The sequence below is a fragment of the Falco biarmicus genome, chromosome 2 (assembly GCF_023638135.1).
Source record: "Falco biarmicus isolate bFalBia1 chromosome 2, bFalBia1.pri, whole genome shotgun sequence".
NCBI lineage: Eukaryota > Metazoa > Chordata > Aves > Falconiformes > Falconidae > Falco > Falco biarmicus.
Genome location: NC_079289.1, coordinates 65,293,138 through 65,309,178, shown reverse-complemented (window position 1 = coordinate 65,309,178; position 16,041 = coordinate 65,293,138). Strand labels below are relative to the sequence as shown.

Genomic DNA, 16,041 nt, shown 5'->3' with positions numbered 1-16,041 from the left:
AGTTCACCTCAACTGGACCACAGGTTATCTGAGAGTACTAGAGTAATGCATGAAGTTAATAGATTTGTCAATAATGAGGTTTATGAGAGCATCAGACAAGTAGGTGACACTGTCCTAATAAATTTCACCCTACTTAGTACAGCCTATCAAAGCACACCATCTGTCACACACAAGAGTAAACGAGACCATCATCATTTGGAAGCAAAACTAAAGGAAAACGGCCATTTCACCAAAATCTACTATGAGATGCCCATGAACCAAGCATGACACTGCACAGAAAAATTACCCTACTTCCATACAAATATGACTGATGCTTCACTTGGAGTCATATACACTATTTTGGTCACTTGCATTCAAGACATTGATGAAGGCAATAAACAGGCTCAAAGAATGATGATAAGGAAAATACAGAGCACAAAGGGCTTATCTGATGAGGAATCTAGGAAACAGTGGCTAGGTGGCCTGACAAATTAAAGACTGCTAAGATACCCAGTTGTTATTTATAAAGAGTAGATAAACATACTGGAGAAAAACTATTAAGCTGAAAAATCACACTGCCACCAGCAAAATGCATGAACCGGCAAGAATATACTTAACTGGAAATCAGAGAATAGTTCTACAGTCTTACTATGGAAACAGCCTTCCCATAAGAATATAGGGGACAAACCCCAAATCTCCACATGCAGCATAATCAGTTTACAGAAGAGGTTATATAACATAGCTGTCCAGAACTGCAGGTGACTGGAACTCAGTGGTGCTTCTGTTTCTTTCCCCAAAATTGCTAATTGTGAAGTGCAGCTCATAACTCTCCAAATGTTTAGATACTCCTGGGTTTTGAGCTTACCTATTGAATTCAAGTTACAGCCTGTGTTTTACTAAACTGCTTGATTACATTACACTATCATACATGCATTATCTGCAAGTCCAGAACAGCTCTTTTCAAAATATATTTTCAGATAATGCATCCACACTAGTGCAAGCCTACCATAAAAACTGTCATAACCCATTGTAAACTCCTACACTCCTGCATTTTTCCCATTTGTCAAAACATAGTGCCCCAAAAGATGTTTTAGATCATCCTGGCCTTACACTTAAACACGAGCTACACTAACAAGAAGATCACATGTGGGATGACAAACCACCACTGAACTTCACACATAGTTTACAGACAATTATAAGCCACAGAGAATCTACAGTTTGCTTGCTGATTATAGAATATATAACTTAAGAAAAGCTTTACAAAAACTATGCTAAGAAAGCAGTTTAAAGCCAGTAATAAGCATAACAACTGAAAAACAAGAAATGGAGGTCTTACTAAAAATTGCGTTCTTACCTTTTCCAGGACTTAGGTTTTGGTCTATAAACACCTTAAGCTCTCCATTGGCTTCAATTAGTCCAGCCTGTTAAAGAAAGTAACTTTTATTAAATTTACAAACTCAGATAACCTTTTATTGTTAAAGATGGAAGATATCATATACCAGAAGTCTCTGCTGCTACCACTTACATTTTGGCACAGATCTATCACGATGTAACGACACTGTTTGTGGCACAATATTTGCCAAATTTTAAAATCTTGATTTTATAAACACCACCTTCTTAAAAAGCAAGCAGAAAATCAGCTTACACCTATTTTGCTATTTTGTGTCCTAACTAAGGTCTTACAGTGTACATGCGCTGTTTTAGCAGATAGCTGAACACCCCTGTAATTAGAACCACTGACACCTGTGACTACACCTTTCTCTGTGTAGATACTATTTACCTACCATGAAAGTTAATAACGTTACAGCAAAAACAGTAGTGGTGGTAGAGAGCACCTTCAGGCATTTCGATCTGAAAAAAAGGCATTACGAAGAAACACCCTGAGCCTTTCAATTATTATTTTTTAGGGATCAGAATATTAAGCTCTTAAGTGAAAGAGCTATAGGATGACATACAAGTTTATAAAGCAATCACCATCCTTTCAGAAAGCTCACAGTACCAATTATTTTTAAAAATACTATTTAATTTTTGGACAGAAAATACTTGATGCAGTAATTACTTGGTATCTCCAGACAAAACAGTACTGAAAATACAGTGAACACACAGACTGTTTCCATTTAGAAAGAACAGCAAGAAAGTCAACACTTGTACTTAACCATAATTTAGCACATGGTGTTACAGAGGCTCAAGGTCCCCGACTGCATTATAAAATGCATAGGTGGTATTTGCAGGCTACTGTCAATCTTCAAAAGACAATGAAGTGGTTTGCTGTCAGTCAGCAACAAAGCCTGTCCCTTAGAAGTCTACCTGAAGATCCTACTTATTTGCCAGAAGTTCAGCAAATCAAGAGAGCCACTAGAGGATGCTGTGGTGCTGTTACTATCCAGGTGTTCGACAGCAAAGATTGAACTTCACAAAACGGTAAACTTTCCTCAGTGAAAATGGAGGGGGAAAAGATGATGACCGAGAATTGGAGATGGGCTGGGAAGTGAGTAGAAGAGAAATACTGCTCAGAGAAGCATGAAGAGCAGTGGCCTGTAACGGCATGGCAGCAAGGAGGACCTGGTGGCACAAAGAAACCATGAGACAGTAGAACCAGTGGGTAGAATGAAGAGCCTGTGGCAGTTCTGTCCTCCATTCCCCTAATTCCACCCCCCTCCCAAAAGTAATGACATAGCATTGGTTTAAGGAGACTGCAACAATTTACCAGTACATGAACACTGTCTGTTCTCCATCTTGCCCAGTAGGGATTCAAAAGTCCACTTGTTCAAGTGGCAGTTCTACTGCCCTACTGCCAGGCATCAGGGCTTTTTATAAGCCTAACTCTTCATTATGCTTAACTCAGAAAGGCAACAGACTGTATCAGACACTTTCAAAGAAGGTATACTCATCAATATGAAATCAGTATCATGTACAAAGATGTTAGAGCTACAAAGATGTTACTAGAGCTATACGCCATGGCAGTATGACATTCCAGAACGCTGGAACCCAATGTGCTATATGAAGGTAAAATTTTTTGTAAGTGTTGCATTATACTTCCATTCTACCTCAATTTCACAACAGAAGTGTTAAACCACACAGGAAGTGCAGTCTCATTGTCATTTCTTTAAATGCAGTACTTCAGTTTCTATTCAACAGCAGAAAGAGGCAGCTTGTACTCAAGGATTCCTGCAAATTCTCTTTTCCATGAGAATCAAAGAGATATCAATGAGAATGGAAAGAGATTTAATATAGAATTTGGGACCAATGGACCACCAAGAAAATGGCTGTTTCAATTTGTAATGTCTCTTTTTTTAGAAACACATGAATTTAATAGTATTATTAAATCCATTCATCAGTGTAAACGCAAGCAAACTTGCATCAAGCTCACATGTCAGTTACGGTGATAATAAAAAATATATTTAAGCTGTGATATTCAGCCATTTCAAGTATTAAATGCAAGTTATTATTTCAGTAGTTAGCAAATTAGGCAATGCAGTAATCAATTACTTATTGGTCCCTTCCTATTTTTTAACTAGAAGAGCCTCCAATATAACCATTTCTATTAATTCATTTTATCCTTAAATATTCAAGCAACCACCATACAATAGTATCAAATCATCTCATAAACTTCAAGTTTTCTTCTACATAATTAAAACACACAGTGACAAAGAGTCCCCAAAACAATATGCAACTCCAAAACCCACAATCCAACCTAGCATTACAGTCAGGTTAGTGCTACATGCCCCGGACCCTGCTTTTGTGTGACTGAAATTACACAAGTCACTGACAAACTGGAGAACATTTGGCAAAAACACTGCTTTTAATCAAGAAGAGAATACAATTTGGGAAAAGTAAGAGAACAGCAACACTGAACAACAGTAAGAATCCCCTCAGGAACCACAACACTGGCAAAGAATAGAGAATCACCATTCCACCACCTTCCCACACTAGTATCTGACAAAAGGTTCAGCTCTAGCAGTTAAAATAGCTGGTAAATATTCAACTCATTTGTAAGAGTATGGCTAGGAAAGACTTCCAAGAAAAAAAATTTGGAAAGAATACTACCAAATCCCACACCAAATGGCATCCCCAGCTGCTACTATTCATAATAAAACCTGATTTCTGGTGAAAACTATTATTCCACCCTCGGTATCTTCTTCACACTTCTGGATACACTATTTAACTCTACAATGATAAATTTTTATAACCTGTTTTGAGTCTCCTCAGTCACAAATACAAGCTTTTGCTGAGAGAAAACTGAAAAGCAAAACTTCCATCCCATACAAAATTCTAGTGTCTTTGTTCTAAAATGGAAATAGTAGGCAAAATAATAATAAAAAAAAAGATCTCTGTGTATTTCAAAAAAATTAAAGCTATTTTCCAAGCCAGGTTATTTTGGATGACAGACACCAGGATTACTCCATAACCTATCTAGCAGTGCAGTACCCAAAAGAAAGAAAACAGAGGAAAGTGGGACCATAGCTTCCATTAGGCATATCACAGTCACAGATTCACAACAAACAAATAAAAGCAGACCCAAAACCAAAACACAACATACAACAACAACAAAACAACTCCACATGCAAAACAAACAAAGCACAAAAAAACCCAGACCAGCAAAAAATAGCTGATTTTCCCCAATGGAAAAGTAACCTTCTGCCAAGGAGGGTTTAGACATCAAGGAAATTCTATTTTCTGGTGGGAAAATATATGTAGTTTTCAGGCCTTATCAACCTACTCGCAACAAGGTATTCCGATATTTTTTTTACCTGATAATGTAATTTTTTCATATTCCACATTTTTTTCTTATCTTCTCATAATTCTCAATTTCAAGATGTGTTACTTCCTTTGATGATAAGACCAAGGCTATTTGAAATAATATCACGCTTTTAATAGTCAATTCTGAAAGCTTTTTAAGTGTGTGCAACTTCAAAATTTAGCACCACTTCCCTCTTCAAAGAGACATATTGGCTATGTATACTTACCCCTATGGCTACACAAAGAGACTCCTAGTATCCTAAACATGCAACAGATACACCCTTTATCCTTTCCAGATTCCAACAAAATCAACAATGATTTTAAAAAATAGCTTTTGACACTCAAAATAGCATCTATGTTGTAATAACTTAAGATCTCCCTTCCACAGACGAGAGGGAGATTAAAGACTACTGCACAAATTAGTAAATCTGGCAATTTTAACTGTGGAAGCTACGCTGGAGTGGAGACCTCGACCAATACCTAGGCTTTGTCTCATCACATCACTCAGAACTCCTAAGGAAAAGAAATCAACTGACAGGCTGCATGTATCAAAAATTCAACTGAAGTTACCTTTGGCCTGCTAGATCATCAGCAGTCACAAGGAGCGGGAAATCTATTTTTGTTTTGTTTACAAAATAAAAGATGAAAAGCACTACAAGCGCCCTCAGCCTGAAAGTCAGTAAATTGGGAAATACCTTTCTGTTGGGACTAAAGTTAATCTGAAACAACATTTGCTAAAAATGCAGAGAATTTCACTTGCTTAAAAATCCCTTAGTACAGACTGTCATAGAATAATTTAGTATCTTACTAACAAGCTAACATTCATTGTGGTCTCTGAAGTTATCTACTATAAACTTAATACTCTTACAACAAAAGCAGCATTTCTTCCACGGCTTTCTGGACTTGCAACTCAATTTCTTAATAAAAACTGGCATAAAATTATTCGGTAAACCCTTAAACTAAACAGAAAAGATGCAAGCTGAGTTTGGACTGAAGGACAAGGAACCTATAAAAGCATGACAAAGAAGTTTGACCAAAACAAGACTGAACAAGTGCACGTGCTATGCCTATCAGATTTGAAGGTCCCCACCACCACTCCCAAGTAAATAGGGGGAACAGAAGAGTGCTTCTGTGCCACAGAAATAGCGCTTCAATCTTGCTTCTAGGTAACAGCCCGTTCTATGTACTCTCCGAAAAAGCTGAAAAAAGAGCAAAAAGGGTAAAGATAAACAGAAACAGAGGTATTTGCCAAAAGGTGTTTCTCAGAATAGACATTTCCAGTTGCTAACAGCAGATGAAGCCCACCAAACTGAGGCAACAGGACTGTTTGACAGCAAAACAAGAAATGTGGGTGCCCAATATACAACAATGGTTAAAGAATGAGAGTCAGAATGGGACAGACAGGAAAACAGACAATTTTGGGACTGGCTGGAATAAAGACAGAAAGTGAGGTAGAAAATCAGATGGAAGATGGTAGATTATGAGTTAAGGTACAGAAAATGGGAGTCACTTAAAACATACAGGCAACAGAACTCATGAGAATCTAAAAGACAGCTTTAATAGAACAAGGAAACTGGAATCTGTGAGGAAAGGGGAAGAACACAAGAACTGCAAAGATGAACACAATCTATTCTAAACCACAACTGAAAGGGTAAACAAGCTGGGACTCAGACTGGGAAATTCAAAATAAATCTAGGAAGAAGTAGTTAAGTCAGAACCAGAAAATGGAGAAATTGGAAAAGAAAAGCATTCCCATTACAGTACATTTCCTCCCAGAGCCTGGCAAAGGCATGAGGAGGACACCTGTGCAGTCTACTGGCATTTGCAAAACCTACTAGCAACCAGCCACCCACCCTGTGCAAACTGTACCTAACTTGATCCATCCAGGATGACAATCCCTAGTCATGTTACTGCTCAAGAGTAGCTAATAAATGTAAAGGCACTCACTATGCCATGCAACTTGATGTGCCACTTCAGTGACAACATAGGGTTTGGGGTTTTTTGTTTGCCTTATTCTAATATCAGGAAGCAACATACACACACACACATACACTGGAAAATTAGCACAGCTACGAAGCAGAGAAAAGCTTATAATCAGAAATAATGCTGCTTAAACAGCCTAATTCTTCTTTCACCTCTACTCATACTCAAGTGTCATTTGTAACAAGATGATAATATGCTATTTTTCCCATTGGATTCTCATCTCATTCAGGGATCAGAGGAGACAGTCTGGGGATGAATCTTCACGTAATTGCAGGTGACTATTTTTATGGGACATCCAATATATTTTTCCCAAAAATTAAAAAAAGCGATTAAGATATGAAGTAGAGGATTGCAGGAAGGGAAAGGAAATTTCTTGAATTTAAATTGTTTGAATTTAAATTTAAAAAATTAAGTCAGTGAGAACTATTCTTTACTGTATAACATCATGCAAAAGAATTTTTGAAGTCAGGCTACAGGAGTCTGATCCTGCAAAGTTCTCAAATGTGTTATTTTACCATGTCTCAGTAGCCTCCTTCTGAAACAGAGATCATACCACATCCTCAGTTCATGGCAGCATCTTCAAGATTAATGTGTTTGTCAACCTCAACCACTCAGCAATGATCACTGAGCTTTCCAAAAAGTGTATTTGAATTATTACCACCTTAACTAGCAAGGCACAGTCAAAGCACTAGATATTAAAAGATCTGTATCACATAGAATTGTGAAGGTAAAAACCAAACACTGGTCAGTAGCTCAGTTAAGAACTGCCCATCTTTGGTCTGAATATAGGCTCCACTGATACTGCACAGAAGTTAAGACACCAAGCACACACAAAACGACACCTGAGGTCTCCCTATCGCAGAATACCTCAAGACCATTAGCTTTCCTGGCTGTACTTTCCAAATAAAAGTCTACAAACGAAGAATTTATTTTGAAGAAGAGTCAAACAGTGGTCCAGTCTAAGCAGCCACACAGATCAAAAATACCACAGGAAGAGATTCCTGGGGTGAATATGACCAAGGCACTGGTTTGCCACTTCTATATGACTAATACACATAAACTAATCTGAAAATAAAAGTTTTGTGTCCTCCTAAACTAAATACTCATATGCAGAAGTACCAGCAGCAGCCGCTTCCACAACTGGCTCCTGGTGCTGTTCTACATTTGACCTTAACAGACTTTTCAAGTAATGTTAACCAGGACTCATTCTGAAACCATTTGCCTCACCAACCTCCTTATCAGTATATTATAAGGCTACAGCAGCCCACAACATAATTTTCACGCAATACTGGGATGCTTAGGAAATTTAACACAAGACAAGCAGCCAGAAGCATTTTTGGGGAGATGGACCACTGTCAACCTTTAGAATCAAGTTGTCCACTATCTATATGAGAACCACCTCAACATAGAGAACGTTTAGCAAAGATTGTCCCATTTTACCTCCCATTTCTAATTAGCCACAATAAGTCTCCATTAAATGATATCCAGACAAGCAAATACAGACGCTAGATAAGTAATCCCTAATGTAACTTAACTTTTAAAAGCTGCATTTTTGTTTAGCATGTTAAGTCATCAGCACAGTGTATTTACTCAGTAATACTACAAATATGTATCTATATAGAGTCACTACCATTAACTAACACAGACAATTAATAAAGAAGTTAAAACACTTGAAGGCTAAGAGAAAATGCTTTCTTTACACAAATAAATTGGCAAGGTGACAGGCAACTTCTGAGTTGCTATTTTCTGACCTATAAATACAAACCAACACAGGCAAAAAGAAAAAAGGGAAACACTTATTGTGTATTTGGAATGTAAAAAGGAGAGCTTAAAGATCACTTTCCTTCTGCCTTCCTCTAAAAAAGATATTTAAAAAAAACTTTAACAACATTCAAAATCCCAGACTGAGTTGCCTTTTTAGAAGACCCAATTTCATATTATTATTTGATCTTCAGTTTGCAAACTTCTGAACACATTAGAACTCACTAAAGGCAAACAGAAATAGATCAAGCTACCAAGAAGTTGCTGAACTAAAACGGTGTCAAAAAAGGTGCATGAACCACTTGAGATTCACTGAAGACTTAACTTCTCTAGTCTGCCTCACCAAAATTCCCAGTACATAACCAAAAATAAACATAAAAGGAGAAACACATGCTGGTATTTTAAGAAGAGTCTGAAAAATGTTTTGAAGACTTTTCAATACTTGCTGGGCATTGAAAGTGTATCATGTAAAAAAGATCCAAAATACATCAATTTCCTACTTCCATTAGGTTTTTTTCTTTATCCATCCTGAATGTATCTTTTTCAGACCACACAGACTTGCTCAAGATTGATGTAGAAGCCCCACACAAAAAGCTATTAAAAAGAACAACTTTTGTGGTGTTCTGGCACAACTAATACACAGAAGCGCAGATCTACTTCTTTCCCCAAATTTAGCAGACCTATTGACCTAGCCAGTAAAGCTGCACTAAAAAATTAAGTTTGCTGTGGGTTTTTTTAAGTATTTTTTGAGCAAAGCATTTATTACTATGATAAATGAATTCAATGCATTAAACTACATAACCAAATGTATTCTGAATATCCATCAGTGCTAATCCCTACATCTCTAGATCTCTTAAAGAGTAATGGTAGATCAGGTGCTGAACATTACACAGGTAGAACTTCTCACATGGTGTCCTCAGATTCACTTATGTGCACAGGGCTTCTGTTGCAAAGACAGATACACGGGCCATAGCTACTACTCAATGAGATTAGTAGAAGCACCATGAAATACTAAACAGATACAGTAAGTTTTATGCAAACCAGAGATCAAGAGAAAAATCCCTCATGAAGTAATTCAAGCAAAGAGATGACAGCAGAGTAAAACATCATTTAGAACAAAAAATTAAAATCTGATTTTATAGAATGAGCAGTACCAAAGCCAACCAACACCACTGCCGACAACCTATGAAACTGTAAAATGCACAAGCTTTCCAGACAAACAGTTCTCAAGAAAGGTATTTTAGTCTGTGAGAAATTCTGAAGTCTAACAGTGGTGTATCAGTTCAAAAAGTTTTTGAAAACACTGAAGTAGTTTTCAATTGAACACTCTTCATGAACAGTTGGTTTTATTTTTCAAATGACTGGAAACAGTCCATGCAATAACAGTGAACTGAAACAATCATAAGCAACTGCTACTACATAGAGTATTTCATTTACATAATTCACCTCTTTTGATATCAAGATATCAAATATCTCTTTTGACATCATTTTCAAGATAAGAGGGAATCTTACTCATTCGTTTTGTCTAGCCCCCTTCTCCTCAGTACTTGCAGTAACACCATACATTGGACTATACCCTGTAAAGGACCACCAGCTCCTTGCAAGTGCCTCCTGTTTCTTCACTTCTATGTAACAGTGGGCCTTCAAGAAAGGAGCCACAAGCTTCTCTTTCTTTATGGCTACTTGAGAAGCCTCAGCAATTCATTTGCAACAGAAGTAACAGAGAGGAGAAACAGGGTCACACCACAAGTTGGATCTTCAGATATACTACAGAAACTGTTTAACGGTGGAAGGCATTTTAACCATTGATGCTAACAAGTATTTATTGTCTTAATTTACAGAAAATTCTCAGCGTATAACTGAATATAAAAATGGCCAGCAAGTAGTCCTCAGCCTTATACTGGGAGCTGGAAGACAGAAAATTGTTACCAAAACCAAATTAACTTTTTTGGTACAGTAACTCCTGCTCCTTCTTTTGATGCTGCATCCTGCCTAGTGTTAAGTATGCCATGGATGGACAGGTCACCATTTCACCTAGGGACCTGCACTCCCCCATCAAAATACTAATCCCTTGAATCCAGCGAGCAGCACAAGTCAGACAAGGACCTCAGTGTCTATGTCTGGCTCCTCCAGCTCCTGCCTGAAAGGTGCCATGTTTGGTGGCAGAGTTTACAGTAGACTCAGCAAAGTCTGACACCAATTAACCAGAAAGAGGAATACTGGCTAAACTGGAGTTTCTGGAGATTGTCTGCATGTGATGACTACCTCCGTCTCAGACCAAGAAACTTCCCGTACAGTGCAAATGTACATGTCAGACTGTACCCAACTCTAATGACCTCAACTTCATTTATCATTCAGCCTCTGACAAGCAATAGAATTATTCCACTCCCAAGGTACGCAAATCCTTGAGATACTGCAATTGCTGTTCTCCCATCCACAGACATATTTTTTTCATTGTTTCTTTAAATTACACAAAAAGTCTTTCTAGTAACTAAGATCTGACTTGAATGTGCATTTACATAAAACAAAAAACATCTATGCTCATTACTATTATCAGATCACACTGGAAAAAGGAGTTTGCATCTTTTCTTCCCCTTTATGCATTCCGGATCCCCTACCCTTTATATAAGTTTTCAAAAAATACATTGATATACCCACAGAGACTTTAACCTTTACAAACTAGTATTCCTCTTTTTCCATTATTCTTTTTTAACTTATCCCATCGTAACATTACTTGTGATTATGCTCTTAAACTCCACCTGCAGACTCTTGACTAGAGGTGCTACATATGAACTCACCTCTCCCCCCCAGCTTCTTGATCACTGCCAAGGAAATGAAAGTATTTTGAAAAAAAAAAAAAAAATCAATGGTTTATTGCTTATTTTCTCTTCGTTGTACACTCTGAAATGCATTAGAGGTATACATTATAAAGTAACATTTAACAGAATTTAGATTTGAGTCAAACAGCTCATAAGCTTTATCTTGCCTGCTTACCTGATCAGTACTTCTGCAATTATTTAATCCTTTATAAAAACATTTCATGGGGTTTGCCAGTATTCTCCATCATGCTCCCCATTTGTTCAGTTATCCAATAGTCTCAGTCTGCAAACTTGTACAGATATTTGACTTTCCAAACAGGTCTTTTCAAATTATAGTTTTTACAAAGAAGTATCAGAGGAAGAGCTGGAATCAAGCTACAAAAGGAAAAGTGCTTTCCTGTGGCCGGTGGAAAGAGGGGTTAAGTAGGAGCGTGTCCTGTTGTGGGGTGGCCCTGGCTCCACACCTTCCTCTTCCCCAGGGCTGCCTGCTTCACCCTCACCAGAGCAAGCACTGGCCCCCACAGCACAGAGGAAGAGTGGGTCTCACATCAAGCCAGCTTTCCCAGGCTGCAGCACACCGAAGCACGCTCGGCCATGTAAATGCCACCTGAAGCCCAGACTTAACATTGTAGCAGCACAGCCCCTACACCACAGTTAGCCATCTCAGCTCCGCTGAGAAAAAGGGAAGGAAGGGGTGGGGGCATTCATCCACTATGCCATCTTCTTCACCACTACATCTCACAGTCAGTTAGTGCACTTGATAGGTGACATGGCAGAACCACAAGCCATTAATCACTGCAATATTTCCATGTCAAAATGTTTAATTTACAGCAGTGCAGGTCATAGACTCAGTGCCCAGGAATTTAGTGATACTGTCTCTATCATGATTAATTCCATTACTTTGCTTTGAAAAGAAGTTGGATTTTGGACGAAAAAATAAGAGAATAATTCTCGTACCTTCTGAAAATCCAAATTGTTATACTAATTAGCAAGTATCAAATCAAATCTAATAGGGCCCATAATCAGACCTGGAAATTTAAAATTTCCCAGCATTCACTACACATTTTAGACATCACGTAATGGTGGGTATGTAATAGTCTGCAAGAAGGTAAGCAGTTCATCTTTCTTCCCTGAGGCAGGATTAAGTATGTGTAGAGGTTTTTAAGAACAGGTTAGACAATCCTTCAATTAAGATTTCATACCCCTTTCTAGCTACCCTGTTCCGGTGCTCAAGTACAATTATAATTTTACCTAAAACCTGACCTAGATTTTATTTTTTCCAAATTCAGCTTATTAATTATTGTAGTAAAGATACTGAAAGCAATTTATTTTTCTATCTGCGGCATCTTCCATTTCTGAAGTTTATCATCATCTACACTATTCCCCCCTTAACTACCCTCTTATCTAGAATAAGCTAGATCTTTCAAAAATTAGCTTCACTCTTAAATGTCTGATTCTCATTCTGCTACCTTAGACCCTTCTAGGATATTAATCTGTATTTCCAGGTGCTAGCATTTCTTCACTGCGTTGATCTGTCTCAAAAGCTAATATTAAAAACAAAGTCCTTTAGTATCTCAATTACATTGAACTGTTTCAGTTTCATCTCCTAGTCTAACACCCCTCTTTCATTTTTTTTCCCGCTTATACAGCCTTTTATTCCCTGAACCGTGCTATCTGTAACATACGTGGCTGCCCTTATCTCTTCCAGGCAAGCTTTGAGTGACTACGTCTTTCTGGTTGCTTCTCCGCACACATAAGATGTTTTTCAGTTGCTTCTTGATGACGAAAATTCTCTAAAACATTAATTTGTTAAACCAATCATTATTCCCTGGAAATTCTCACTACATACAGCAGCCACATTGGACAACACAATCTGTTCTTGAAGAATCTGAGTTGCATCACTTGTCCTTAGGTTTTATACTGTTGGGTTTTGGTGGGTTCTTTTGAAGGGGCAATATATTCTAATTTGAATACAGAGTAGTATCTTGTCTCATTTTCAATAAGGAAATGTGCAAACCCAATTATATTAGTTATTAACAATGAATTACATCTCGAAGGCAGAACCTGTTTCAACTTTTTTTTTTTTTTTTTAAGTACTGGAATGGGTAAAGAGCAAACATGGTTCAAGAGGTATGCCACAGAATCAAAGACGTTAACCTTAACGTCAATGGTAATGGAAGTCTATGATGAAAGTCCCAAAAGCCTGTTTTTACAGATACTAACCAGCATCTTTTGGTAGATAAACAATGAACACATATGGAGACTGAACCATCTTCAGTCCCCTTGAATATATGATGCCTCCTTGAACACAAGAAAGGCAATGCTAGTTGACAACAGTAGCCCAAAACAACTCTGTCATACAAATAGTATTTGCTGGGGGTTTTAAAATCCAATTCAAAACTAAGTTGATTTAGGATTCAATATGAACGTGCATAATGCCAACGGCCCATGTGCTTTTATAAGCGCGGTGAATTCTTAAGACTAATTACTCAGAAAAAATGGCTGCAGATCTGAAGCTGCTTTATGCTGTTACATCTACAGAAAAATGCAGCTTAGGCTTGATGTACAACGTAGATAAGTTCCATATATTCATTAATGCCAGCTATTACAAAGCATGACCTCGTTTGCTTCTGTTAATAAAAACAATGATATTCTATGAGCTAAGCTTCCACATATGATGTGCTACAAACATACTTACATCTTTTGCCATGTTACCAAAGACTAGAAATCAGTCCTCTTAGAATCTTGACGGGTGCAGGACGCAAAGACAATGATGCTATTTTCTAGAAAGCAATTAAAGACAACGTCAGCTATAAAAAGGAAAGGAGGGAAAGTTTTTACAATTACCGACTACCACCAGATAGAATTTAGTTTTTAGGAAAAAACGCTTTTGAAGAGGAAGAAGTTTCCTGTCATCACCAATTTCCCCCCTAAGCCCCCCCCCCCCCCCCCCGCCCCGCTCACACGTGGGAAATCGCCTTTTGCCGACAACGGGGTGCGCTCTCTCTCCCCGGGCAGGAGCGCCCTTCCCCCAGCACGGACCCGATCCCGGGGGCAGCGGGCAGCCCACGCCGGGCCGGCCCCTGCCCGGCTGCGCCCCTTCCAGCCCCGCAGCGCGGGCGCGGGCCGGAGCCACGGGGGGCAGAGATCGCCCCCGCGGCCGCCGCCTCCCCGCCCCCGTTTCCAGCAGCAGGCACAAGTAGGCCCCAGGGGCCGGCTCCCCCCGGGGCCTCGCAGCCCCCCTGCACCGCGCCCTCCCCCTCGCCGGCGGACGGGCCGCGGCCGCGCCGAGCGGTACCGACCGGCAGCCGCCGCCGCGCCTCGGGCACCCCGCGGCCGCCCGCCTCCCCCCCGGCGCCCCCCGGCCAGGGCCTCACCGCCCGGGCAAAGCCCTAAGCCCCGCGCCGCCTCCCCTCGGCAGCGAGGGGCCGCGCTAATCGCCTCGGAGGCGGCGGGGGCACCGAGGAAGGGGGGACGCGCCCGCGCGCCAGGCGGCACCGCCGGCGGGGGGGGGGGGGGGGCACCCCGTCCCCATCCTCCTCGCCCCGCCGGCGGCGGCACCCCGCGGCGCCCCCCCTCCCTGCCATCCCGCCGCCCCCGATGCTCCCCGTCCTGCTCCCGCTGCAGGCCGGCCCGGGCTGCCCGCACCTGAGCGGCCGAAGGCAGAGACAGCCGGCTCCATCCCCCGCCGCCGCCCCCAGACAGGGACCCGGAGCGCGGAGCGGGAGCACCCCCCGCCCGCCGCCGCGCTGCTGCGGAGGCGCCCAACTGCACATGTGCGGCGGCGCGCGCGGGCCTGGCGAGCGCGGCGGGAGGGGGCAGGGGCGGGGGGGAAGCGGGCGCGGGGGGAGGCGGCGGGAGACCAACGGCCCCAACGGCAGCGCGAGCGGGCGGGGGGAGGGGGCCGGCAGGGACCGCCCCCCTCCCTCCGCTCCGGGGCGGGCGGGGGGGGGCCGGGGGGTGTCTCCCCCGGCGGGCTGGGAAGTGACAGCCCGTTCCCAGCCCGCCTCTGCCCCCGCCGGACGCCAGCCTGGCGGGCTCCCGGCCCGCCGCCCCCGCCGCCCGGCCCGCCCGCGGCCCCGCACACCTGCCCGCTGCGGCCCGCGCCCCGATCGCGAGGGGCTGCGCGCGGGGAGGGGGGGGGCGGGGGGCGGGCGGGCGCGAGCGCAGCGGCCCCTCCCCGCGCGCGCGACCCCCGTCGCTCTTTCCTCTCTTCTTCTTTCTTTTTTCTTTTTTTTTTTCCCCTTCCCTTCTCCCCCCGTCGGCAGGAAAAAAAAAAAATTGAAACTTACACTTTTGTGCGTCCCACCGGCGTGACGCTGCGCGCTGACGTCACGGGGGTGTAGCGTGCCTTGCACGGGCACACGCGGAGCGGCCGAGCCAACCGCCCGCCGCTCCGCGGGCGCAGGGAGCATGCGCGGGATTTTCGCGCCTTCCAACTCCCCGCCCTGCGGCGCTCGCGGCGGAACGCGCGGGAAGCATCGGCGCGAGATTGCTCTCCGGCCCCGGCCGCAGCGGCCGCCCAGCACGTGGTCGGCGGCGCGCGCGCGCGGGCGGGAAGGCGCCGGGCTGCCCCGCGCCCTTATCGCGGCGGGACACGGCCCCGCCGCCGCGGGGAGGGCCGCGCCGGGGCAGCCCGCGCCACGGCCCAGGGGCGAGCCCGCGCCGCTGGGGCGGGCCTGAGGGGACGCGGCGGCCGGCGGCGAGGAGCGAGGCCGGCGGGGCAGCGCGGCGCGGCCGGTTGCTGCAACATCCTGCC

General features: G+C 42.5%; 1 protein-coding gene across 3 annotated transcripts in view; it reads right to left on the bottom strand.

Annotated features, from left to right (window-relative positions):
- Positions 1–15,711, bottom strand: part of TFDP1 (transcription factor Dp-1) — a 49,536-nt gene extending 33,825 nt beyond the window's left edge. Inside the window, exons 1-3 of one of the 3 annotated variants that reach the window (XM_056327961.1) lie at positions 15,575–15,711; positions 13,981–14,065; positions 1,334–1,400 (exon numbers count right to left, since the gene is read on the bottom strand). In XM_056327961.1, coding sequence (XP_056183936.1) covers positions 1,334–1,400; positions 13,981–13,992 — 79 coding nt within the window. In that variant the 5' untranslated portion in view covers positions 13,993–14,065; positions 15,575–15,711. Of the gene's footprint in view, positions 1–1,333; positions 1,401–13,980; positions 14,066–14,930; positions 15,093–15,574 lie in introns of those variants that run through there. The other 2 variants (XM_056327962.1, XM_056327960.1) reach the window with 2 other exon arrangements.
- Positions 15,712–16,041: the final 330 nt, after the last annotated feature.